The sequence below is a fragment of the Crinia signifera genome, chromosome 8 (genome assembly GCF_055691185.1).
Source record: "Crinia signifera chromosome 8, ASM5569118v1, whole genome shotgun sequence".
Classification (NCBI taxonomy): Eukaryota; Metazoa; Chordata; class Amphibia; order Anura; family Myobatrachidae; genus Crinia; species Crinia signifera.
The window spans coordinates 144,046,208-144,072,686 of record NC_139224.1 but is presented as its reverse complement, the minus strand read 5'-3'; the positions used below and the strand labels follow the sequence as shown (position 1 = coordinate 144,072,686).

Sequence of the window (26,479 nt, the reverse complement as noted above, 5' to 3'; positions counted from 1 at the left end):
GGTGGAACGCGTCCTATGACTTTTTCATTACCCCACTATCCACGTCGGCGTGGAGCTGTTTTTATATAGTGTGGCGAGCGCAGCGAGCTACCGAGCCCGAAGCGTGGCGAGCCCCGCGAGGGGACGGGTATTACTTTACATGTATTCCGCGTCCCCACGCTTCGGGGTGGCGTGGATAGTGGGGGGGGGGGGGGGTGCGTTAAACCTATTTTTGGGACATACAATCATATTATTGTATACCTAATGTCATGGCAGAGCACCCCAGAAAATCGCATGCGATTTTGCATGAGGTGCGATGCTATGCGATTAAATGGCCCTGGGGACATAACAGCAGTGAATAAATTAACTTTAAAATCGCATCGTATGCGATTTTTATCGCATGCGATGCGATGGCCTGGGGACATGAAAGCAGTGAATAAATTAACTAAAAAAATCGCATCGCATTCGATGTGATGCAATTTTTTTCCGCATAGTGGCCGCCGTGCTAGGAAACAAGTACCGTATAATCTCTATGGACAGGGACGGATTTTAGTGCCAGATCCACCCCTAGGCACCAAATTTTTTGCAGCCCCCCCTATTAGGGCATGAAAGGGGGTGAGGTGAAGTGGGGAGAGCTGACAGGGGGCAAGAGGGGATTATCTGACTGGAACGAGAGGGGGTGAGGTGACAGGTAGAAGGGGAGAGGGTGGGGAGAGGAAGGGGTCTAATAGCATGATCGGCGGGTCGCCTCCCGACTCGATAGCTCCCCAGCCAACACTGACTCTGCTTCCCTGCTCGGCTGCTGTTCTCTGGCTGCTGCCTTGTCTCCTGCTCCATGCCCGCTGCTGCTGGTCTTTGGACCTTGGTCTATGCTCTCCTATTACCTAGGTGCTTGTGCCGCTGCTCTCCTCTGCTGCTCTACTCGGTTCTCGGCAGACTGCGGGTCCTTACTCAGCTGCATACCTGTCCAGCGTAATGGTCGGACCGGCCCTGCACCTAGTAATCCCCCCTACCCACCCGGCGACCCCCCTTCAGGAAATCGCGAACCCCGCTACCCGCAATGAGGGTAGATGCCCTGCCGCCCCCAACAGGTGCTGCCCATAGGCCCGTGCCTCACAGGCCTAGTGGGATATCCGGCCCTGTCTATGGAGCTGTGTCTGTGCCAAGGGCAGTAATGTTGCCCATTGCAACCAATCGAAATTCTGTATGCTACTGGCAATATCTCCATTTAATATTTTTAGAAGCTTTATTTATTCTACCCCTAACTCTTATAGGAGTCTATGTACTAAACCTTGGAGAGAAATAAAGTCGATAGAGATAAAGGGGCAGATTTATTAAGCCCGGTGAAGTGATAATATGGCTTATAGTTTATACTTAATCACTTCACCAACTTAATAAATCTGGCACAAAGTACCAGCCAATCAGCTTCTGCAATTGGCAAACACATCCTGTTATGTGGCAATTGGGAGCTGGTACTTTAAGAGTGAGAAAGTGGACACTGAGCCAATCAGCTCCTACCTGCCATGTTACAGGCTGGGTTTGAAAAATTACAGGTGGGAGCTGATTGGCTGGCTGTTTATCACTCTCCACTTTATCACTTTTTGAAGCTTGATACATCTGGCCCTAAGTACCTACCAATCAGCTCCTAACTGCCATGTTACAAGTTTTGTTTGAAAATGTCTGGATCTGTCCATCTCCATGGTTTAGTACATAGACCATAGTACATAGACCTCCTATAAGAGTGTTAAATATGCCCAAAAGTTACAGCCAATCACCTTCTAACTGTCATTTTTCAAAAACAGCCTGTAACATGGCAATAAGGAGCTAATTAGGGATGCCGTATGAACTCCGACAGTCGGGATGCCGACTTCTAAATGCCTGACAGTGGAGATCACAAATGAGAGGTGCTATTCTCCCTCGTGGGGGTCAACAACCCCATAGAGGGAGAACAGAACCTGTGGCGAGCACAGTGAGCCTCTAAGCCCGCAGTGAGCCCGCAAGAGGCATCTTAGCGCTCACCCCCCCCCCATTCGGAGTACCGTCAGTCTGGATTCCGATGTCGGTATACTGATCATCGGAATACCGATTGTCAGAGCGTCATACCACAACCTCTCATTGGTTGGTACTTTGTCCATTCAGCCATCTGTTTCTCTCCAAGGCTTAGTACATAGGCCCCAAAATGACTAAAGAATCGAACTAATGTTGATGATGTAATAGGACATGTATACTGTAGTCACTTACTACTCAGCCGTGTTCCATCAGTCTTTAATAGGATTTATTTCCTGTTCAGACACAGGGGATTCCGTAGAGGTGTATCTCTTAGACACCAGCATACAGAGCAACCACAGAGAGATTGAAGGGAAAGTTCTTGTGACAGAGTTTGAGAATGTCCCAGAAGAAGATGGGACCAGATTCTACCGACAGGTGAGTTATTCTCTTACAGTAGGCTGATGGGGTGTGGTGGCAGGGCTGAACTAATTCCAGGGGTGGGATAGATGCTAAAGGTTCCTGCCACTTGGTTACTGTCTATAGACTCTGAGATCTGGCTAAATAGCTTTTAGTATCTTCCTTGTTATTATGCTTCCCCCTCTGAGGACCCTAGAGAACGTCTATGTCCATGTTTCCTGTGTGTCGGTGTAAATGTCAGCATTAATGTTTGCCTAGCACCAATGTCCCCTCCTCCACTGCCGTAACAGGCACAGCGCAGTACTTCTGGCAGGGTGAAGGAAGTTGGGAGGAGAGAAAAAAGAAGACTCTTTTTGTGGGGCACTCTTTGTATTATGTTTCTATTAAAACTTAGCTTTTAATGTAGTTCAAATAAGATAAAGTAGACATACATAGACAGACAAACGAATAAACAGATGATTCAAATCTATACAGATGGGAATACACTCAGATTTTGCAGTGAGCTTTTGAATTATAGGCTATGCAAAAAATTTTTTGTATTCAATATTGTGTCTAGACAAAGACTGTCTAATTCTTCAGCACAGCTAATTGCTGTTTGGTGCTGAGATTTGCAGTGAGCTTTTTTAGAAGTTGCTGTGCAAATAACAAGGTTCAGTTCAATGTCAGTACCTAATATATAATAGTTGTGATAAGTCTAGCAAAGCTATTTGCCGTTTTATGCTAGAGATCGTTTGAAGGTTTTGTTAAAACTTTTAATAGGGAAAATTTCCCTCCTTAGACTGCATATTTGATAATACCCGCTACTGAGCGTTTGCAATGAGGTGTCTGATTATTGGTATAGTTTTCCTAAGAGTGTACTCTGTCAGGTGGTGCCTGCTAAGAGTCTCTTATGTCAGAAATGCTCCCAAAACACATCACTGCAGGCTCCCGGTCTCAAAGAATCACTTTCCACATATATGCTTATAGTAACAATGAGAGATTGAGTATTAAAATGATTCGCTGTACACATAAATTATTGTATAACACAAAAATACTCCGTTTCTATCTTTCAAAGTTCAAATGACCAATATCTTGCTGTGCACTAGACCACTAGATAGTAAGTTCTTATGCTACAGAGCACCTGGCTCTCACCATTGCACGGAATAGAGAGAGAGAAAAATCTGATCAATTAATTGCGTTGGTTATACAGACTAGCATGGTAGATTGTTGCAATAGATTGTATCAGAAAACCATATTGTCAATAAATTGTTGCAGTCAATTGTGTCAGAAAAGGTCTCAGTATTTATAATTTGTTGCAAATAATTGTACCAGCACAATTAGTTTGTAATCCTGGTCTCACAGCAATGACCTTCTAGCAAGTCAGATTGGATTCACTGTTTTCTCTGAGTCTTGCATACGTGCATTGGGCTCAGGATGAGAGAGTCCGTCTCTGTGCTATAGGGTCAGGAGAGATAGAGTAATGACACTTCTGCTGTTGGGGAAACTGCGGGAGAAATGCCCTGTTATGCTGACATTGCAGGGCAAAAAACCATTCAGTATCGCCAATGAGAGAGTGTCAGAAATATAGGTGACAGTTTTTAAGAACAAGATTAAACAATATTTAATGTGGAAAGGGTGCTTTTAAAGTAACCCACGTGGAACAGGTGCCACCTTCTGCTTTTAGGAAAGTCTTGCTCCTGCAGCGGACTTTGGTAATGAGAGAGGATAGGCACAAGTTCACTATGTGGTGAAAAGAAGATTAAAGACACCGCTCTTTGCTTTCTGCTATTAGATAACACCTACTGCCATGATGTTTGTTTGACAGAGCATGGCAGCTTGTGTAAAAACAGCAGGGAGAGAGCGGTGAAATACCTGTATAAGGACGGGTGCCTGACGTGGAGAGAGGGGAGGAAGATTCTCCGTGCTCCGTGTGGGCTCTCTGTCACAGAAACATGCAGGCTCAATGTAACGTCCTTCGCTGTGGTACAGGTCTCGGGTAAGGTGGCTAGTTGCCTGGCAGTCTAAGGTGCACTGTCCCGCCGGCGCCGACGGGCAGTGAGGGGATGACGCGCGTTTCGCCTTCCAACGGCTTGATCACATCAAGTGCCGTAAGGAAGGCATGGTCTCCTGAAGTAACCCCCGGAGAGGTGCCTCCCCTGTGAGGGTGAAGGAAGTGACTGCTGCTGTAGCAGCCTCTCTCCCTCCCATCCTCTTTGCTCCACAAATACACTCCCCCTCTTCTGCCTACTGACTTCCTCCCATTCCTGCCTCGAAGGTTCCGCACATGCTGCTCCCTACCTCTGGAATTCTCTTCCTCTCCCCATCAGACTCTCCACCTCTCTACAAACCTTCAATTGGGCTCTCAAGACCCACTTCTTCACCAAACCCAACCAGCTCTCATCCTAACCATCTGTTCCAGGCTCACTGTCTACCCCATCTGTGTCACCCCTGTCTGTCTGCTCCACCTTTATGTAAGCTCTCACGAGTAAGGCCCTCTTCCCTTTTCTTTCTCTTATACCCCTTTTCCACTAGCAAATTCTACCCGGGTTTTTGCTCGTGGACGCGCACCGACACGGGTTTTTTGTCAGTGTGAACGTGTCCTTTTCACAAAACACGGGTAGAGAGACCAGGGAATTCTACCCTGGTATCTACCAGGGTAAAACACGGCAATGACACGGGTCTGTGCGCAGTGTAAACGCACATTACCCGTGTTTTAGATCCGGGTAACGCTCTGAGGCCGGTAATTGGTTCTTCAGGGGCACCAGAAGATGATGTCATCTGCTGGAGACGCGATGGGAGACGCTGACCACGAGGAGGCTTCCCAGCAGCAGCTCCTCCGGCGCTGGGCACAAGCAGCCATCGCAGCACATTGCCCACGCTGGGCACAAGCAGCCATCGCAGCACATTGCCCACGCTGGGTACAAGCAGCCATCGCAGCACATTCCCCACGCTGGGCACAAGCAGCCATCGCAGCACATTGCCGACGCTGGGCACAAGTAGCCATTGCAGCACATTGCCTCCTACCTACACTGGGCACAAGCAGCCATCACAGCACAATCCTAAAAGCTATGTCTTGTGGGCATTCTTGGGATTTTTCAAAGTTTACCCGGGTTTAGTGTAAAAGGCTCCGACACGGGTATAACACGGGTCTATGTGCAGTGTGAACAGTGTTTTTACCCGTGTTTTACACGGGTATGATCCGTGTTCAAAAACCCGTGTTTAACACGGGTTTCAGATGGAAAAGGGGTATAACATAGAATATCCTCTACTCCATACTCCCTACAGTGATACCTAACCCTGGGTTTTGGTCACCCCAATGCTTATATAAGAAAAATGGCAGGTGGGAGCTGATTGGCTGGCTGTCATTTGCTGTATTTCTTGATTAGCTGATTTGTATATGTACTTTATATGGGGCTGCTGAACCCTTTCTCTGAAAGGCTACGACAGGGGTCAAACCTGTACGCCGGGTAGATAGCACATGGCAAACTGTCTGGCACCAGCTCTTTGGAGGTGGAATACCTGTAGGTCTAAAGGCCCCGTGACACTACGCCAAGGTATCACATGCAGCCTCGCTAGTGTGTTTGGGCAACTTTAGTCCAGTTGGCTTTGCCTCTCAGCTCTGTTAGGCGCACCCTCCCCCTCTGTCTAGCCAGGTCTATCTCTCTGATTGCCAACTCTCAGAGAATAAACTACACGTAGGGTTCATCCAGGTTGTTTTTCCCCAATTAATTCACCTTGGACTCTCGCTTAGTGTTTCCTCCCTCGTGCGATTGCTGCTTTTCATTTGTCTTTGTAAATAAACAATTTTCAAAAGCAAAGTTTGAGCTGTGTATTATCTCATTATCATGCGCTTCATAGGGAACACAACAAAAATACATTTATATCCCCACAAACAAAACCCCAATATCCTTATTATTGCTTTTTATAATTGCTAAGGAAAAAAAACACACAAATTTGGACATAACCCATACTTGCCGACGTTTTTTGTCTCCTTTCCGGGAGAAGCAGCATGTCAGGGGGGCGGGACGGGAAGACATCATCAAGCCACGCCCCCATGACAGTCAAACAACGTAATTTGCGGGTCCGCAAATTGGGGGAGGGGCTAAAATGATGCAAAATGACGCGATTCGCGTCATTTTAGCCCCACCCCTCACTGCGGACCAGCGAAACCGGTAATTTTGAGCTGCAGGGAAGGGGAGTGCGGGGGCTGGCTGGCCAATGCGGGAGGATTGCCCACCTTCCCAGGGGGCAGGGAGGGGGACCCGATTTCCGGGAGCCTCCCGGCAATTCCGGGAGGGTAGGCAAACCTGACACAACCTACTTGTGGCTGGTTGCTATAGGCAACTTATCCAATTGCCACTTCTCTAGGTTCACTGCTAGATGCATAAACTTCAGTTCTCACGTTACTTCTGTTGCCACCACTACTGATTTGTTGTAACAATATTGCCCCTCCCTGTAAAACATTTAACAATTAGAGAAAGATTTACATTTAACAGTGACGGTGCCACTAAACACGGGGTCCCAGAAAAGCTACGGATGATGTGAGCGCAGCTCCCTACTGAGTATTTCCAAACAGAAAACATGCAAAACTAAGGGGGTTATTCTGGTTGACTTATTCGGATGCCAATTCGCACTCTTGCGAGTCAACCAAACCCCGCCTTGCAATTGGTGGTCGGCCGCCACCCATTCGCATACAGGGCTTGCGAACGGATTCACATCCTTGTAGTATCCGCCCCCTCCATTCGATGGTCGGCGACCATTGAATGATGGTGAAGGCGCACGATTTATAAAAGTGACTCTAAAGTCACTTATATGCCTGGATGCTCGGGAAAATGGGCGGGCAACAGACATCCGGTGATGTCAGCTGCCCACCTCCGCTTCATCGGCCAATAGCATAAGAACGCCCAGCGTTCTCATGGGAACGACGCCCATGAATCCCTGGACATTCCCATATGGTAATGTGCCAGCCCGCACCCCCCACCCCCTCCCCCGCCCAGCGACTGCAAGGTTGGGTGCGTGCTCACACAGGGCATGCACAGAAATACACATGCGCAGCAATGTGCATGCAGCAAACAGCGAACAAGCGGCCACAGCATCCGGACCTGAATATGGTCCTAAGTAAGGCTGCTTAAATGGTAATAGCGTCATCCTCACAGCACAGAGGCCCTTATTCTGATCGGTGCGGCCGGATCCGATTATGCGGCCAGGACCGTGCGTGTGAAACCCCGCCTTCCATACGGATCGCCAACTCCGTCCGAACGCGGTAAGAAGCTGGCCGAATGCACCGCACGTGTATTTTTCACGGAATACGCCTCCTCCATCTAAGGGAACCTCCCCCATCACTCGATGGTCGCAGACCATCGAATGCAGGACCGAGTGGTCCACCAGCTCCCGCAACCTCAGACCACACGGACATTTTTCCGTGCAAAAGCAGGGATCTGGGCGGGCAGCTGACATCCGGCGATGTCATATGTCCGCCCCTACACGTGCGTCACGACTTCATTACCATACGTAGGCCCATTGTTTGCATGAGAACGCCCATGAAACGCGGGGCGTATGCATATGGTAATGAGCCCAAATAGCCCTTCACGCCCCTCTCCACCCCCTGTTCGGAGTGTTCACATATCATGCCGGATTTGGCCGTACGCCCCACTCGCACATGCGCAGAGACGCCTCTGCACATGCGCAGATACAAAACATTGGTGGCCCGAACGCACGCGGATATATCCGCACCGACCAGAATAAGGGCCAGAGAGTCTGGTTGTTTTGCTGCGGTTGAGTTACTATCGGTGGTCTATGTATGCGTTTGTTGCACTGCAGTGATGGTCTTACAACAAGGGTCCCAGAGGGGATTTATTCTCAAAGTGATTGACAGGCAGGGTCCATTGGAGGAGGAAACAGGGGGAGTGGCACCAAAATCATTGGCTTGTTAAGACCTTTCTGAGCGGCTTGCCTCAGCTTGCCAGTTACTATGGTTCCGTCATCTCATTTGCAGCTGCCATATAGAGTTAGTTAGCTTGTATTTACTAAGCCTAGGATGGAGATACAGTGGAGAGAGACAAAGTCCCAGCCACTCATCTGACTGCCATGTCACAGGCTGTATTTTGTTGGTGCAGCCTGCTGTAACATGGCCTGTAAGTTAGTTGCTGGTTGGTACTTCATCTGCCACCATGTTCTCTCCCTCCAAGACTTATACGGTATACCCCTTTCAGCTCGCAATACCAGGTTGGACCTGACACTGACTCGGGTTCGGCGCTTTCACACTAAACTCGGGCATCCTATTATACAGAGGGCGACCCGGGTTTAACCCTTTTTATAACCCGGATGGAAATGCTAGGTTGCTCAACCCGGGTTATAAGTTTTGGTGCTTTCACACCACAACCTCAACCTGGGTTGATACATGATCAACCTGGAAATAACCCGGGTCGAGGATGCGGTATGAAAGGGGTATTAGTAAATAGACTCCTAGATGGTTGTTTTCACGATATACGTCTGATGGTTGTTGTGTTTCTGATAATTGGATGATGGTTGTTGTGTTCTTGATGACTGGATGATGGTTGTTGTGTTCCTGATGATTGGATGATGGTTGTTATGTTCCTGATGATTGGATGATGGTTGTTGTGTTCCTGATGATTGGATGATGGTTGTTGTGTTCCTGATGATTGGATGATGGTTGTTGTGTTCCTGATGATTGGATGATGGTTGTTGTGTTTCTGATGAGTGGATGATGGTTGTTGTGCTCCTGATGGCTGGATGATTGTTGTTGTGTTCCTGATGACTGGATGATGGTTGTTGTGTTCCTGATGATTGGATGATGGTTGCTGTGTTCCTGATGATTGGATGATGTTTGTTGTGTTCCTGATGATTGGATGATGTTTGTTGTGTTCCTGATTACTGGATGATGGTTGTTGTATTCCTGATGATTGGATGATGGTTGTTTTGTTCCTGATGATTGGATGATGTTTGTTGTGTTCCTGATAATTGGAGGATGTTTGTTGTGTCCCTGATGATTGGATGATGTTTGTTGTGTTCCTGATGATTGGATGATGGTTGTTGTGTTCCTGATGATTGGATGATGGTTGTTGTGTTCCTGATGATTGGATGATGGTTGTTGTGTTCCTGATGATTGGATGATGGTTGGGTCTCTGTATGCAAGTTGGGGATCAAAAAACGCTGAATACGGGAATCTCTATACAACTCCTGGGGGCTGTGACATTTGCATATTCTTGCACAGCCACTAAATACAAATTCGCAGCTGCAAAACATTTGTCTACGTCTCTGAATGAGGCCCAAAGCTTCTACGTGACTTTGAGCCTGATTCGGACCTGTTCCGCCACCTGCCCGTGCGGTTGCCTTGGCGAGTGCGATACTCACCAAAGGCGTTCACATTGGGCGTCTGCACAATCAGAATCGGCACCGAATTAGGCCCCGACCGATTGGGTCTGAATCAGGCCCTTTATGAATCTTCCTCTCTTTTTTAAAGTAACACAAATAATTTTAAAATGTTTGTGGATAATGTTACTGTTCTCAGTGAATGAATATGAATTTATTATTAAATATCAGTTGACGCTTCTATGCCTCACCGCGTCTCGGCCACAACAGTCTCTATAGATATGTCTACAGACCTCAGTGTAAAGATCTATAATTTAGATTCCGCTGTGAGAGCTGCCTCTGAGCGCAATACGACCCACATCTTTGAAGATTGTATGTAGTTCATTAATTAAATTAACAGCGCAGAGTTTCCTCCTTGCAGAATGAAGATTTGCATCTTTTGCTGAGCGTGTAACTAATTCCATCTTTCTTACAGGCTAGTAAATGTGAGAGCCATGGGACTCACACTGCCGGGGTGCTGAACGGCAGGGACGCTGGAGTCGCCAAAGGCGTTAATCTCCGCAGCCTGCGGGTACTGAATTGCCAGGGTAAAGGGACAGTAAGTGGAAGCCTCATGGGTAAGTACTTCCTCCAATACTGTCTAAAAATGTAAACATGGAATATAGGGACTGATTCAGAGATCATCACAAAGCTACTTTTTTCTCTAATGGACAAAAACATGCTGCACTGCAGGTGGGGCAGATGTAACATGTGCAGAGAGAGAGAGAAAGTTAGATCTGGGTGAGTTATTTTGTTTATGCGCAGGATATATACTGGCTGCTTTATGTTTACACTGCAATTTAGATTTCAGTTCGAAGTTTGAACACACCCCACCCACATCTAACTCTCTATGCACATGTTACATCTGCCCCACCTGCAGTGCAGCATCGTTTTGTCCATTAGAGAAAAAAATTGCTTTGAGATCAGGTCTTAATCAGGCCTATAGTGCAACTCACAGGTCAACGATTGTTATTATTTTATTATGACGTTTTCTTTAGATGTTAGCACAAGTTGTCTGTAACATGTTTCATGGATTAACAATACCAATTAATTTGTACAAAATGTTAAATGTTAAAATCAAAGCAGAGTGGAATTAATGGGGGAAGTGAGGGGAAGGGTAGCCCAACTCATATGGCTGGCAGAAGCAGGTAATGACAACATGGGGGTAGCAGTAGGAAGTGAATTGCCCTGCAGCAATCCGGTACCTAATAAGTGACAGCCACACAGGATTGGAGTCGCTGGTGGGCAATGGGAGTCAAGAGAAAAGAGGCGCACTGATGGCAGGAATATTGCTGGTGGTGGAGGGGGGGGGGGGGGATGAGTCTAAAGCTTGTTACAAACTAGACAATATAGAGGGGTATTCAATAGCGACACTCACTTATTCAATGCTACCATTACCGACAGCATTGAAGGCAGTTTCCGACAAAACAGATCCAACTTTAAAACATTTCGGATCTGTTTTGTTGGAAATGGTCACGGATTGTTGAATTCACAGATGTTTATGGACAGTTCACGTCCGTTTTCGCTGATCCGCGGAGTTTCCGACACTTGACAACCGGAACATTGAATTAGGGCTTTTAGGATTCCAGTCGAATGGAATGAAAACGTCTCGGGATTCTGACTGTCAGGACAGATTGATTATCCCCCATAGTGTATCCATGATATGCACTAAGAATGCAGCATGTCATGTGGTAAACCCGGGCCGCAATGGACCATGCATTGGCAAGTATGCACTATATGCACTTGTTGTAGTGTTCATTCTAGCACCCGCCATCTTTGAAAACCCATGCAGTTCCTCTTCCCTGCCTGGGGTGTCACTGTCTGCTGCAGTGCTTCTAGCAGTGTGGTCTGTATATCAGCAGTGAAATGCAAACCAGACCTGTGCTAGAAACACCACAGCAGACAGTGACACCTCAGGCAGGGAACAGGAACTGCATGGGTTTTCAAAGATGGCGAGTGCTAAAATGAACACTATTGTTGCATGCCCTCTCCCGTCAGCAGCAAGCTTTAAGGACTCATTCCAAAATGTGAATGCTGGAATAGGGCATCAGAGTTGAAATAAGCTGACAGTCAGTGACCAAATATGAGGTTTGAGGTGTGTGTGTGTATGTATTGGAGGGGGGGAGGAAAGGAACAATTGAGGGGTTTACATGTGAGGGTGAGGCTATGACAGAGCAGTGGGATAGGTACATATATGTATAGTACGGCCAGTACTGGTGACATTCTGCCTGTAGTTATTAGTACACGCTATGTACTTCCAATAACATAGAAATAATCTCACATACTGCGTCCACCTTTGTTCTAGGTCTGGAGTATATCAGGAAAACACTGATCGCGCAGCCGTACAGCCCCCTGATTATCCTCATCCCCTTTGTCGGAGGATATAGCCGGGCACTCAATATGGCTACTCGGGCACTCATTAAATCTGGGGTTGTGATCATTGCAGCTGCCGGGAATTACAAGGATGACGCCTGTCTGTATTCCCCAGCTTCTGAGCCAGAGGTACGTACATGTTATCCTGAAACAGAATAAGAGGCTACGTGTATATAAACCTTCCAAAGAAGACATGTGGAGGTTGTCTATAGCAACCAATCAGCTTCATATGTAGCGCTCCTTTTATAGTATTTACCTGATAAACGACAACTAGAAGATGATTTGTTCATTTGTCCTTTTTTTAGAAGATTTGATACATCTCCCCCTAATTGTGTATCTGCTATTAGATTGGAATTAGCAACCTAGCTCCTGGCTACTCTCTGTCTCCAGAGAGAATATAGTCAATTTGTTGTGTTTAATTAGCAGACGCTTTGCTAGAGGGTTCTCTAATGCTGGACAATCAACAATAATGTGTGTGTGTGTGTGTGTGTGTGTGCTAGGTCGACACCCGAAATAGGTTGACATGCTTAAGGTCGACATGATTGGAAGGTCGACACAAGCATTAGGTTGCAGTCAAAAGTTTATCATGGATTTTTCATAACCTATTTCAGGTGTTCACCTAACCCATGTCGACCTTCAGTTGGTCGACCCAATGACCCATACCCTATGGTTGGGACTAGTTGCCCATTGCAGTAAGGACATGGGGAGGAGAGGGGCGGGGAGAGCAGGAGGACAGGGGGCGGGGAGAGTGGGTGGGGAGAGGAGGAGCAAGGTCAGAACAAGGGACCCAAAAGGACACTCGCAGGCTAGCTTCGCTGACCACGCTTCAGGCACAGAGGGCTTGCTCCTTCACAATACACGCCACCACTGGTTGCCTTTAGTAACCAGGTGGCGAGTGAAGCTGAGTGAGCCACCGTGCCCGAAACAAGCCCACGAGTGGTCCATTTGGGTCCCTTGTTTCGACCTTGCTCCTCGTCTCCCCGCCCCCTCTCCTCATCAGGTCCTTACGGCGAAGGGGAACTAGTCACAACCCATACCCTATAGAAGCTATGATGTATGTGATACAGACGCTTAGCCAATCACCAACCCTTATTTATAAGGCTAGCTTGGGCACTGATTCTGTTACGTGGCATCTGTATGGCCAGTTTAGAGCTGCACTAACAGTACTTTTCACAAGCCAATATCCCTGTTACTTGTCTCCTCCTAATGCACTGCAAGGGAGCTGTATCAAGCCTTGGAGAGAAATAGGGGGAAATTTACTGAGATGGGAGTTTTATTTCAGATGGGATGTTGCTGTGGCCAACCAATCAGATTCTATCTATTAGAATCTATCTGGAACAGGGGTGGGCAATAAGCGGCCCTGCTTGGGATGAACTACACATCCCCACATGCCTTGCCTTACTTTTGGTATTTGGCCATGCTGAAGCTGATACAAGGCATGCTGGGATGTGTAGTTCATCAACAGCTGGAGGGCCACTTATTGTCCACCCTGTTCTTGAAGGTGCTAAATAAATATGAGGTAAATTCTGATTGGTTGCCCATAGCAACATCCCATGTGAAATAGAACTCACATTTTAGTCCATAGAGTGGAAAGCGTTACAGTATTAACCAATCAGCTTCTGGCCCTGTCTTAAGATATAGAAGGGGAACTGTTTTATATAGAAGGGGTACGGAGGACAGTGCCAAATAATCCGATTTGTACACTTGTTTTGCAGTCAGAACATAATGTGGCTTTTTGGATCTTTCAAATGTGCAGGTTCTTACAGTCGGAGCTACCAACTATGAGGACCAGCCGGTTACAATGGGGGTGCTTGGCACTAATTTTGGCAATTGTGTTGATATGTTTGCACCAGGAGACGATATCATTGGGGCATCCAGTGACTGTAGTACGTGCTTCACATCTAAGAGCGGCACATCTCAAGCGGCAGCACATGTGGCAGGTATGGACGCGCACACCGTCATTTCAGGAAACATATTATAATATGAGAGATTGGCGGAGAGCACTACAGTTGGGAATCCTCTTAGTTGTGGCAGCAAAATTATTCACAGGTTTTGTTTTTTAGAAGTGCATCATATATACTTACACCATATTTTAAATAATTAGTGGTTTGGTTCAGATTTTAAAGATATAGGGGGGTATTCAATCTTGGGTCACAGCTGTCGAGCTGGCCCGACAGCCGTGACCCTGCCCCGTTTTCGGTCTGCTCGACCAAGAATTTGCAGGCGAAACTCAATGTCCCGGCCTGCCGCAGGATGAGAAGGGGGCAGCCGGGAGCTCCTTACTTCCTGGCCGTTCTCGGCAGAACGAGCCCGACTGCTTTTGAAGTCGGGCTCGTTCTGTGATATCCCCTGTTCACTGCTCTCAAGGAAGACAGCATTAAATAGGGCCCTGCAGCCATCTCCCCCGTCGGGAGATGGCTTCGGGAGATTTAATACCCCCCATATAGTCAGGACTTCATAGTCAGAAACTGGCAATTAGTATTTTCCTTAGTTTGTTTCTTCAGGCTGCTATTAAAAATGTATAATGCTGCACATTTTACAAATAATCAAGTGACTACCATGGCAACCACAGCCACGTGATGTATTCCGGAGAGAGGCTATTCAACATGTTTATATGATCTCTGTCTGCTCTGTCATATCTTCTCTCCATCTGCCATCACATTACATGTTGAAAGTCTGAGTCTTTGGACCTTATTCTAATTCAGTCGGTCCCCCACACGTTCACACGGGGGACCGATGTTTTGCGCCTACGCATGCGCATTTCTGCACATGTGCCGCAGACACGGCAAACTACATGTTTGCCGTCCCTCTTGCACCTAGCAGTGTGACCCGGGGGGCAATGCCCATGGGAACGCGCAGCATTTTATGGGTGTTCCCATGAAAATGCTGGGCATTCCTATGGTAATTAGCTGGTGAAGCGGGTGTGGGGGGCACAGAGGTGTCGCTGATCTGCGAGCCCTGGAGAAAGCATTCGATGGTCACTGACCATCGAATGATTTCTCCCTGGCTACGAATGGATGATTATGCAAATCATCTAGTCACAGCCATGTGGGTGATTGGCGAGGGGGGGGGTGGGGCCGTCACTGCGGGCGGCAGGCGGCTTTTGGTCCACATGCAACGCTGTGAAATTCACAGCATTGCATGTGGACCAGAATAAGGTCCGTTGTGTGTGTGACTGGCAGCCAGAGTGTTTGGAAAGGAGAATAATGGATTATCTGCTTTAGGTATTGCAGCAATGATACTGAACGGAAGGCCGGATCTGACTGTAACGGAATTAAGACAGAGACTTATCCATTTCGCCACCAAGAACGTCATCAATGAAGCCTGGTTCCCTGATGACCAGAGACTCATCACTCCTAACAGGGTCGCTGGATTACCTGTCAAATTAGTTAATGGCAAGTTATTAAATGTAAAAATATATCATGAATCCTTCTTTACTAACTTAGTATACTAGCTATATGGTACCTATTACATGAATACAGAGGCATAGCTAGGAACTACAGAGAAATAACCAGGACACTGAACCTTGTAGCTATTCACCACTCCTTGTTCTTTTAGTATGTTATTTATCCCAAAGGTCTGACAACACACAAAGAAATAAAGGTACTAGAGGAATGGCACTATGCCTCACCAGGGGATGCAGTTAAAATCCCAGCGGTCGGGATCCCGGCTTTCAGAATCCCGATGCCGGAATCCCGACCGCCGAAATCCCGACACATTCTCCCTCCTGGGGTGTCCACGACACCCCTGGAGGGAGAACAAATTAGTGTGCCGAGCGTAGCAAAGCACCGGGCCCGCTGCGTGGCGAGTGCAGCGAGCCCGCAAGGGGGGGCGATCCACGTCCCCCCCTTGTCGGGATTTCGGCGGTCGGGATTCCGGCGTTGGGATTTTGAACGCCGGGATCCCGACCGCCGGGATTTCATACTGAATCCCTCAACAGCTATTCCCCCCCCATACAGTATGTTCTGTTACTTCCTTGTTACCTACCCTCCTGCATTCTGCAGGAGACTCCCTGAAATAGCAGCAATCTCCCTCTCTCCCTCATTAGTCTAGCAATCTCCCTCATTTCACCTAGCCCACATTACACTTACATTTTGGGGGGAAAAAAGGAATGAGAGATAGATACAGTTACATTGAACCATCAGTACCATTTCCCAGCACTTTACCAAGTATTGTAGCTCTTACTAACTGCTTTGGGGCTCATCTATATTTGGATACAAATCATTTTAAAATATTCCTCCCAGATGAAGCAGCACACACCCACGCTTCTAGGTGCCACGTTCACAATCTCTTTTCACAATCTCTCCATATATAGAACTAGACACGCCCTTTGGGTGGAGCATGACATGCCCCCTCAATGGGGCGCTGTGCAAAATTCTGCTACCAACTATAATCTCCCTGAAACTAGTTTTCAAAAGTAGGCAAGTATGTGTTACTTCCTAGTTACATGTGACTACTGAGCACCATTCATGCCTACAGAAAGCTGTTACCAAACGCTGAAAAGTATTCATTATTGTATGTTCATTCATTTTATCTTAACCCTTTTAGTGCCAAGTGAATAGGTCAAAATAGGTGTGAACATTGCCAAGCAAACATGTTTTATTCATCATAATAATCTGTAATGTTTTACTTACAGTATATAGAAAATTTAATGGAGTATTTAATATGGGATTCCGACTCTCGGAACATCTCGACAGTCGGAATCCTAAACGTTTTTTCCTCTGATCCGACAGTACATCCACAGTCGGTATTCAATCTACAGTGTCCAAAAGTCCGCAAATTGTCGGAAAAAGGGTTGTGAATTCGACAATCCGTATTCTGACAAAACAGATCTGACTTTAACAAAAGTCGGATCTGACACCCTTCAATGCTGTCATTAACGGCAGCATTCAATAGGTGATTGGCGATATTCCCCCTGTCGGGAAAGATCGACATATATTGAATACTAAACATAATCATTTTCTTACACATTTTTTATTTTAATTGATATAACAAATGTGAGCATCGCTGGCATTTGCAGACATTTCGCACATCTCTCACAGAGATGTTGGCACTCAAAGGGTTAAGTAGCCTCCATATGGGACAGTTATGTAAATGTGTCAATCTCCAGACTGAATGCGAGTGATAGGAACCCAATATTTATATAAGCTTACATGCTATTGTGTCTTTCAGATGAGCAGCTTTTATGTCGCACAGTGTGGTCACAGCGATCAGGATTTGCCCGTACAGCAACCACCTCGGTCCAGTGCACCGGGAACGAGGAAATGTTCAGCTGCTCCAGTTTTTCTAGAAATGGAAAAAGAAAGGGAGAACAGATAGAGGTATGTACATATAGTGACGCACTGCACAGCGGCATATCCAGATGGATGGGACAATGTATAACATAAGTCTCTCAACTCCAGTCCTCAAATACCCTCCGCTGCTTACACTTAGGGCCTAATTCAGACCTGCTCGCTAGGCTGCATATCTTCGTTGCCTAGGGAGCAGGTAAACAAATGCACGCCCCCCAACGTACAGAGGAAGAATCATCATTCTCCCTTTGTGGATGTAAGTAAGTCTATACTTTTATACTGGATGGAGATGACCGAAATGGGGGCGGGCGCTGGCAATCATTTGACCGCTCATAAAACGCTGTGCAGTGCCTTGCATTCACCCCCTGCCCGCCTATTCTGGAGCGAATGCTCCCAGGGCTTACACTTGCGCCAACCCCAACAACCGGCCGGGATAGAGAATTCGACCTGCTCCGTGTGGGTCTGAATCACCCTGTTAATACATCTGTGTACCCCTGATGCTGTAACCAATGTTCCCTCTAATTTTACGAAGGCTGTGTGCAGCAAAAGATTTTGGCTGTGCAACTTTGGAATGAAATTTAAATTTTTGTGCGTCACTTATATATAACTGGAGAATGACGTTCAGCATTTGTGTTAACTTTACTTTAAAATGATATTAAACATGTAAACATTCAAAACACAGCACACAATGTAGTTAATGGGTGAAACACTCATTATTGAGTCCACAACTGCAAAAAGGGACCACTGCTGCTTTGTGCGCTCTGTTGTAATGTCTGTGCGCACGCTCGTCGAGTTGTGTGCGCGCGCACGTGCGCACAGCTTAGAGGGAACACTGGCTGTAACCCCTGGTGTGCAGTAAGGAGGAGACCGTGCATTGCCAATACAAAACAGGGACTGATTGTTTCAAGGTTTAAAACACGCAACTTTACGCTGGCCGACTGGCACTAATGTCACCCTCTTGGGCATTAATCCAAAAAGCATTCAAAACTTGTATTCAAATTCTGATTCTATGGGGTAAAAACCCAAAAGAGGTGATGTTGCCCATAGCAACCAGATTCTGTCGATTATTTCTCTATTGAATCCCAGAAAATGACAGAATTTAATTGGTTGCTATGGGCAACATGACCTCTTTTCATTTTCAGAAGCCTTAGTAAATGTACCCCTATGTATGTTAGAATTAGGCTGTGTTGATGTGGCGCTGTGTCAGCAGCCATTGTACGGTAAGGTGTAGCGCCAGTCAGCCTCTTGCTGGGCGCACGCTCTGCACCACGTGTATTAGTGATAGCTTTGGGAAATAAACCTAGAACAGGGGATCAGATATTGAGACAAGGAATCACATACACTGGCTAAGAAGAAGTCTTGGGGCCCGATGCACATAGGGCGGGATGTACTAACGGGAAAATGCGGTAAAACACCCGTTTTACCACATTTCCCTATGTATTAAAACCTTGCCGCCCCGTCAACGCATTGTATAGAAGCCTATGGGCGTCTTTCGCCGCCCGCCGTCCACGCGCCCCCCCTCCCGTCTTCCTTTGATCTCCTCCTCCCCCAGGTGTCACAGCCGGGAGGACATCCGGCTGCAGGGGGGAGGAGGAGACGCAGGGGGACGCTGGCAGCCGCCGGGAGGTGACGGAGACCCCCGCAGACCACATCACAGGTATCGCGGGGGTCTCAGTCACCGCAACCCGATGCTAGCTGCATATGTTAGTACATATGCGGCAGCATCGCGGCGGCTGTTAGGCGAAGGGCGGCGATGTATATTAATACATCCCGCCCTAAGAGTCAAAAGTGATAAAATTGAGAGTGATAAACAGCTAGCCAATCAGCTGCTGCCTGACATTTTTCAAACACAGTCTGTGACATGGAAGTTAGGAGCTGATTGGCTGGTTGTTTATCACTCTCCATTTTGTCACTTTTGAAGCTTAGTGCATCTGGCCCTTGGTCCTTATTTTGTAGGTAAACAGCTTACCAGGTAATTAGCGTAAGCAAGAATGTTACAGCATTGCAGCATACAGGTGTCACCGCATAGCATAAACTCTTCAAAAAGCTCCAGTGGTCTCTAGAGTAGCCCACACCCTGGCCTATCACTTGGGCAGCTATTCCACCAGGAGCAATGGCACTCTGCCCTGGAAACACTAACAGCCAGAGAGCACAGGTGCTGCTAATCAGCCCAACCCTGATCACATCAGTTTCCCTGCTGCTGCTCTAAAACCTGGACTGGATCCTCCACATTATCCTTATGTGGAGGTATGCTGTCCCTGCCTCAATATTAACAGCAATAAAATACTTGTTGAAGAATATTTTGTTGACATTTTAGTTATAGTCAGCGCCATCGAGAGAACGTTTCATTCTGAGTGATATGAAGTGTAAATTGCATTCAGTAAGCAATGGAAGTAAAAGCTGATTACTATAGTGGTATAATGGTGCTGTGTGGTCACATTATATTGTCTTTCTGTAATGTACAGGATAAGGAGGGTAAGAAAACCTGCACAGCACACAACGCATTTGGAGGTGATGGCATCTATGCAATCGCTAGATGCTGTGTTTGGCCCAAAGCAAATTGCAAGGTGAACGCAAGTACATCGGACAATGAAAACCCAGTGTCCACTGCCAGCTGCTCAGAGGAGGACCATGTTCTCACGGGTACTTACCTTCATCATTGTTCTGCAAGACCCTACCATGCACTGGATTCACACACTCCAATAGAATTTATCATGCTCTTATTTTCCCAGGCTGCAGCTCTCACTCCCTGACCGGCCATTTCAGTGACCATGTGAAGCCGGCACACAGCCTGGGTAACAGAGACCCTGTTTGCATTGGGAAAAGCGAGATCACCTCTCACGCTTTGTGTTGTCATGCTCCGAGTATCTCCTGCAGAGTAAAAGAGCACGCACCTGTGGGCTTTATGGACAAGGTAACATTGCTGCCGCTCAGAATTCTGTCTACATATATATATATATATATATATATATATATATATATATAACAGGATAGGGGGGGCGGCGGCACTCAGTAAATAAATGACACCAGGACTCTGGTTACGGTCACCAACGTTTCTGAGCCAGTGCGGCTCCTTTATCAAGGAGCAGAAGGTCTTCTGCACCTTGATAAAGGAGCCGCACTGGCTCAGAAACGTTGGTGACCGTAACCAGAGTCCTGGTGTCATTTATTTACTGAGTGCCGCCGCCCCCCCTAACCTGTTATATATACAGCTGGCGTCCTGCTGGCTGTTACGGAGGGCACCAGAGATTAGCACATTGCGTCTATACAGCCAGAAGTCGGGGTGCCACTACATCCAATTGCTATATATATATATATATATATATATATATATATATATATATATACCTCCCATCTCTTATGCCTGCCCAGGAGTGTGTCTGCATGTATACATCCCATCTGTTATCTCTGCCCAGGATTCTATCTACATATATACCTGCCATCTCGTATGCCTGCCCAGAGTATGTCTACAAATATACATACCATCTGTTATCTCTGCCAGGATTCTATCTACATATACTGTATACCTACCATCCCATTCCTATCTACATATATACCTCCCATCCCATCTACATATATACCTCCAATCTCCATACCTTCCAAACCTGACCCATTCCATTAGGTACAAAATACTCTGTTCCTGGACTTCCCTGCCAGTGGCAGTTACAGAGGTTGGACTACAGCACAGTCCAAAATTCAAAGAGGGGGTCACATCAACTGCCAGTGAGTCCAGGACAGTGATGTTTGGACTCGGAGTGGGTTAGGTGTGGCTCCCCTTTTTAAATATTGGATTGTGCTGCATCCCCACCTGTGCAACTGCCACTGGCAAGTAAGTCCAGAAACAGAGCATTTTGTACCTAATGGAATGGGCCATGTTGGAAGGTATGCATCTCTTATCTCTGCCCAGGATTCTATCTACATATATACCTCTCATATCTAACCTCCACCCAGGATTCTGTCTGCATACTGTATATATACCTCCCATCTCTGCCTAGGATTGTGTCTACATATAAACCTCCCGGGTGAAATTTAATAGGATGAAAGATTCAGAAAGTGAGAGATCTGGTAAGAAGTCTCCATTATTTTTTTTTTTTAAAGTGGCAATCATTTACACTGCAAAATCAAACTGGTTTTGCAGTGTAAATGATTGCCGCTTTAAAAAAATAAATAGATGGAGATTTATTACCAGATCTCTCACTTTCTGAATCTTTCATCCTATTAAATGTCACACCCTCCCCCCCATCTCTTTTCTCTGCCCAGGATTCTATCTGCTTATATACCTCCCACATTATTATTATTATTATTATTATTACATTATTTATACAAATTACAAGTCCACAATTTATTGGAAAGCTTAATATATTTTTCGGTATGGATCAATAACATTTTCCATTCATAATGTTGCAGGTGACTGTGTCATGTGACGATGGTTGGACCTTGACTGGTTGCAACGCCTATTCCCGTAATTCCAACACATTGGGGAGTTATCCCATTGATAACACTTGTGTGGTGCTAAATCCAAAAGGTGGTAAAGGTGCAGCAGCAATTGCAATCTGTTGCCAGAATAAAAACACAGAGAACAGTCAAAGTTCTAATTATAGGTGAAAGTGATGTGTAAGGGTCTGGGAGCCATGTTGTGGCCTGAACCAACATTCATGCAAGAGATCCTGAGGGCCACATGTACTAAGCTTGAAAAGTAATAAAATGGAGAGTGATAAACCAACAGCCAATCAGCTCCTTCCTACCATGTTACAGGCTGTGTTTGAAAAATGCGAGGTAGGAGCTGATTGGCTGATGGTTTATCACTCTCCACTTATCACTTTTTGCAGCTTAGTACATCTTGCCCTTAGTGAGGTCACTAACCACTACTGGATTCATATGTTACATCTGAATGTTAGCTCAGTAGACAACTGGACATGTTAAGGTCACATTAAATACAGATATATGGTCAATAACGGCAACTTTTTTTTTCTTTAACGCCGAACAACTACTTATATTGTATCGTCATTAAGGCATTTTTATTTTTACATTTTTTATTGTATTATGAGACTAAATATGGGTTGTTATGCTGTACAGTTTACATTACACAACCATTTAATAAAAAAAAATATTAGAAAGAGTTAATCTGTTATTTGAAATTGTTATTTTGCAAACATCAATTATACCAACACTCTGTGGAACCAACCCCATCGCATGGTAACTCCTTCCTAATCAATGAATCCTGTGCAAACCATGTTAAATGGGTATGGGTCATAGGGTCAACACATTATGTAGATATGGATTGGGCCAAACACAAAAGGCCAACACATAAAATAGGTTGAAATGGCTGTGAAGCAATAATTCTGGTACTTGTTTCCTAGCACGGCGCCCGTTGTGGGTCATCGCATACCTTAAGTTAAGGTATGCGATGGATGCGACCGACGCGATTTTTTGGCTATTTTTAGCCTTTTTCCCACAATTAAAAAATCGCGTCCATCGCATGCCTTAACTTAAGGTATGGGATGCGACCGACGCGATTTAACATTGAATGCATTGTATTCAATGTTAAATTCCTATGTAAAATCGGGTCTATTGTATGCCATTATAATGGCATACAATGTGACCGATGCGATGGACCCGATGATTTTACATAGGGAACAATGTTAAATGGCCCAATGGACCCGATTTTTGATTGTATACCCACCCTGATGGGTAATTTGTATGTCAAATGTCCCCCATTGTTAACGCCACCACACGATGAACGCCAACCCGAAGCGTGGTGAGCCCGCGAGGGGTGGCGGTACGCGTCCTCCGACCTTTTCATACCCCCATTATCCACGTCAGCGTGGCATTGATTTTATATAGTGTGGTGAGTGCAGCGAGCCCCGTGAGGGGGTGCGCATTACTTCACAGGTATTACGCGGCCGCTCGCCACGCTTTAAGATCGGTGGCTCGCGCTCCCCACACTATATAAAATCAACTCCACGCCGACGTGGATAGTAGGGGTATGAAAAGGTCGGATGACGCGTACCACCACCTCTCGCGGGCTTGCTGCGCTCGCCACGCTTCGGGTTGGCGTTCATCGTGGGGTGGCATTAACAATGGGGGGGCATTTGACCCATCAGGGTGGGGATACAATGAAAATTGGGGTCTGGGGGGCATTTAACATTGGGGCCAATGTAAAACCGGGTCTCAGGGACCATTTTACATCGGTTCCAATGAAAAAATCGCGTCGATCGCATCGCATGCGATTTGGTTGCATGCGATCGACGCAATTTTTTAGGACCCGATGGATACAATTTATCGCTGGCGCCGTGCTAGGAAACAAGTACCATAATTCTAACCATTACATCATCCGTGCTGCCCAATCTAAATAGTTGGGGGTGAATGTATATAATATTCATACTATCAGACTTTACCTAGTTACCTTGATGAGGTTAGTAAACCTACTTTCAGACTATCCTATGTATTACAGTTCCATTATTACCCTTCTTTCCCCCAAAAAAATCTATCTATCGCACAGGGGAGTTGTCAAATGAGCAAGGTGGAGGGTTGTAGCAGCAGGGGACACAAAGAAGTCCCTTTATAGCCCAGTTCATAATGCCTGTTTTTTTTTGCATTTAATGTCATTGAAAAAAAAATAAAAAAATTATAGATTTTGAAGCATATAAAAAAGCATGAGTACATGAAACAATGCTATAACAAATAAGAAAACCATTGGAATCTTTGCCCTTTAAATCGACCGAGAAGAAGCTTCTTGCAAGAACCTCCATTCAGTAAGTCTAGGCCCTGGTGGCAATTGCACACCAAGAACATACTCAAGGAGGGCCCAATGTGGACTTCCTTTGAACCCAAAGAGCAGAAGACCATTGTGTGTACTAGTATTAAAAAGATACCAAATAAGGTGTGCTTATGTGAATACAATAAGGATGAAACAATATTGTATTACTTACATAGCACAGGATAGTCGATCACACTTTACAATCAGTAAAACACCACTAGGAAATAAGGGAGAAGAGGGCCTTGCTTGCACGCTTACATTCTATAGGGAATTAGGCCCGGATACACAAGTATAGGTGTTGGTGGGTTGTATGAGCCAGTCACACATTAATGTTGGCCAAGTGTCCGGTGGATGTGAAAGTAAAGAAAGAACATATGAAAAGTTATGAGTGGACTGTATAGAGGGGATGTAGTTGGGTAGGATAGCTATAGAGGTTATGTGGGTGGTTCTAGAGACTGAAAAGATGCATTTTCAGGTATTACTATTGGAGTCTAGAGTGTGTGGTGGTGGTAGGGCATTCCACAGGATGGGTGTAGACCGAGAAAGGTCCTGCGACTATGAATAGGAGAATCTGAGTGAGAGGCGCAGATCTTGTGCAGGACGGAGAGGTTGGATTGGGAGATTTTGAGATCAGCAAAGAGATGTAACTTGGTGCATTTTATATTGCATTTGGTGAAATACCAGTAACCAGTGAGGGACTGCAAGCGTATCAACAGACTATGAACGGGAGGTATTGAGTCCAGGATTCCACTGTCGTACACCCGAACAGTCAGAATCCTGGCCATTTTCGCTGGCTTCCGACATGATCTCGACCTTCGGTAGTCAATGTACTGTAGTATTGAATGTCTGTATCAAGGGAAGACCAGTAAGGAAACTATTGCAATAATCAATATGAGAGAGGAGTACATGGATTAGTTATTGCAGCGTGATGTGCAAAATGCTGGTAAATTGTGAATATTTTTGTATGAAAACATACGGCGGAGAACAAAGGACAATTCAGAGGACAGCCAGGTAGCGAGTCTCTGGGGTAGAGGGTTTATTGTAGAGTTATCAACAGTGATATTGTGTTGGTATTAATGGCTGGTGGAAACATTAATTCTGTGTTAGAGAGAGTAAGTTTGAGGAGACGATATAACATTCAAGATGAAATAGAGCAATACAGATGGTGACAAACAGTGTGTGTGTGGCGGATCCTCTGCCCTGCTGCATCTGCACGGGAATTGCTCAGCGTTTTTTGTGACGCATCAACTGGTACTGCGCCTCTCTCTTCCTACCGCCTGGCCTGTGTGCGGCAGGAAGAAACATAGCGCCACTTGATGCGTGGCAGGAGCAGAGCGAGACGCAGCGCTGCTTGATGCGTGGCAGGAGCAGAGACACCGTGCTGCTTGATGCATCGCAGGAGGGGTGAGGGACGGGGTCCCGACAGTCATTTACCTGATGTCGGGATCCCGACTGTCAAAACACAGACAGCCACCGGCTATTCTCCCTCGTGGGGTCCACGACCCCCATAGGGGAAGAATAGAATAGGTGGCGAGGGTAGCGAGCCCACAAGGGTCTTTGTTGCCCTCACCATGCTGTCTGAGTCCGGCCAGTCGGGATCCCGGCTTCGGGCTAATGACGGTTGGGATCCTGACTGTTGGACCCCTACACCACACCCAGCAGGAGCAGACAGAGACACAGCGCTGCTTGATGCGTGGCAGGAGCAGAGAAAGAGACACAGCGCTGCTGGATGTGTGGCGGGAGCAGAGAGAGGCGCAGTGCTGCTTGATGTGTCACCAAAGCTGCTGATCAAAACTGCAGCGAGCCCAGGTAGGCTGTCACATGTAGAGACTGGGGAACAGCAGCATTGTGCAGTGTTACATGCACCTCTGCACTGTTATAATTGGGATTTTAATCTCCCATTCCATGATACACTGTTTTGTGTGTGTGTGTGAATATATATATATATATATATATATATATATATATATATATATATATATATATATATATATATATATATATATATATATATAGGGATGGGCTTCACATGAGCTTGCTTCATGTTACGCCACTGCTCCCATCTCACCTGGCGGGGGCTCCCTCTCTTCGGCGCGGTAAGCTCTCCTGTAAAGAGCCTGTAACCCCTGCCATCAAGCATGCAACTCGAAGCAGCGAGCATGTAGGTAAGCAGCACTTATGTGGCATAACATGTTATGGGCATACAGCGTGGTATATGGATTAGGAATTATGGCATGTGGTATAATATGTAATCGGAATTACGATGTAATGGACACTGGCATAACATGTAATAGGCATACGTCATGTAATGTGTATGTGA

At 46.2% G+C, this 26,479-nt stretch overlaps 1 protein-coding gene across 2 annotated transcripts in view; it reads left to right on the top strand.

Annotated features, from left to right (window-relative positions):
* PCSK9 (proprotein convertase subtilisin/kexin type 9) overlaps positions 1-22,523 on the top strand; it is a 28,928-nt gene extending 6,405 nt beyond the window's left edge. For both annotated transcript variants that reach the window (XM_083157304.1, XM_083157303.1), the window contains 9 exons: positions 2,270-2,403; positions 10,172-10,313; positions 12,041-12,237; positions 13,865-14,048; positions 15,333-15,503; positions 17,281-17,429; positions 19,865-20,042; positions 20,132-20,313; positions 21,807-22,523. In XM_083157304.1, coding sequence (XP_083013430.1) covers positions 2,270-2,403; positions 10,172-10,313; positions 12,041-12,237; positions 13,865-14,048; positions 15,333-15,503; positions 17,281-17,429; positions 19,865-20,042; positions 20,132-20,313; positions 21,807-22,004 — 1,535 coding nt within the window. In that variant the 3' untranslated portion in view covers positions 22,005-22,523. The remainder of the gene's footprint in view (positions 1-2,269; positions 2,404-10,171; positions 10,314-12,040; positions 12,238-13,864; positions 14,049-15,332; positions 15,504-17,280; positions 17,430-19,864; positions 20,043-20,131; positions 20,314-21,806) is intronic.
* Positions 22,524-26,479: the final 3,956 nt, after the last annotated feature.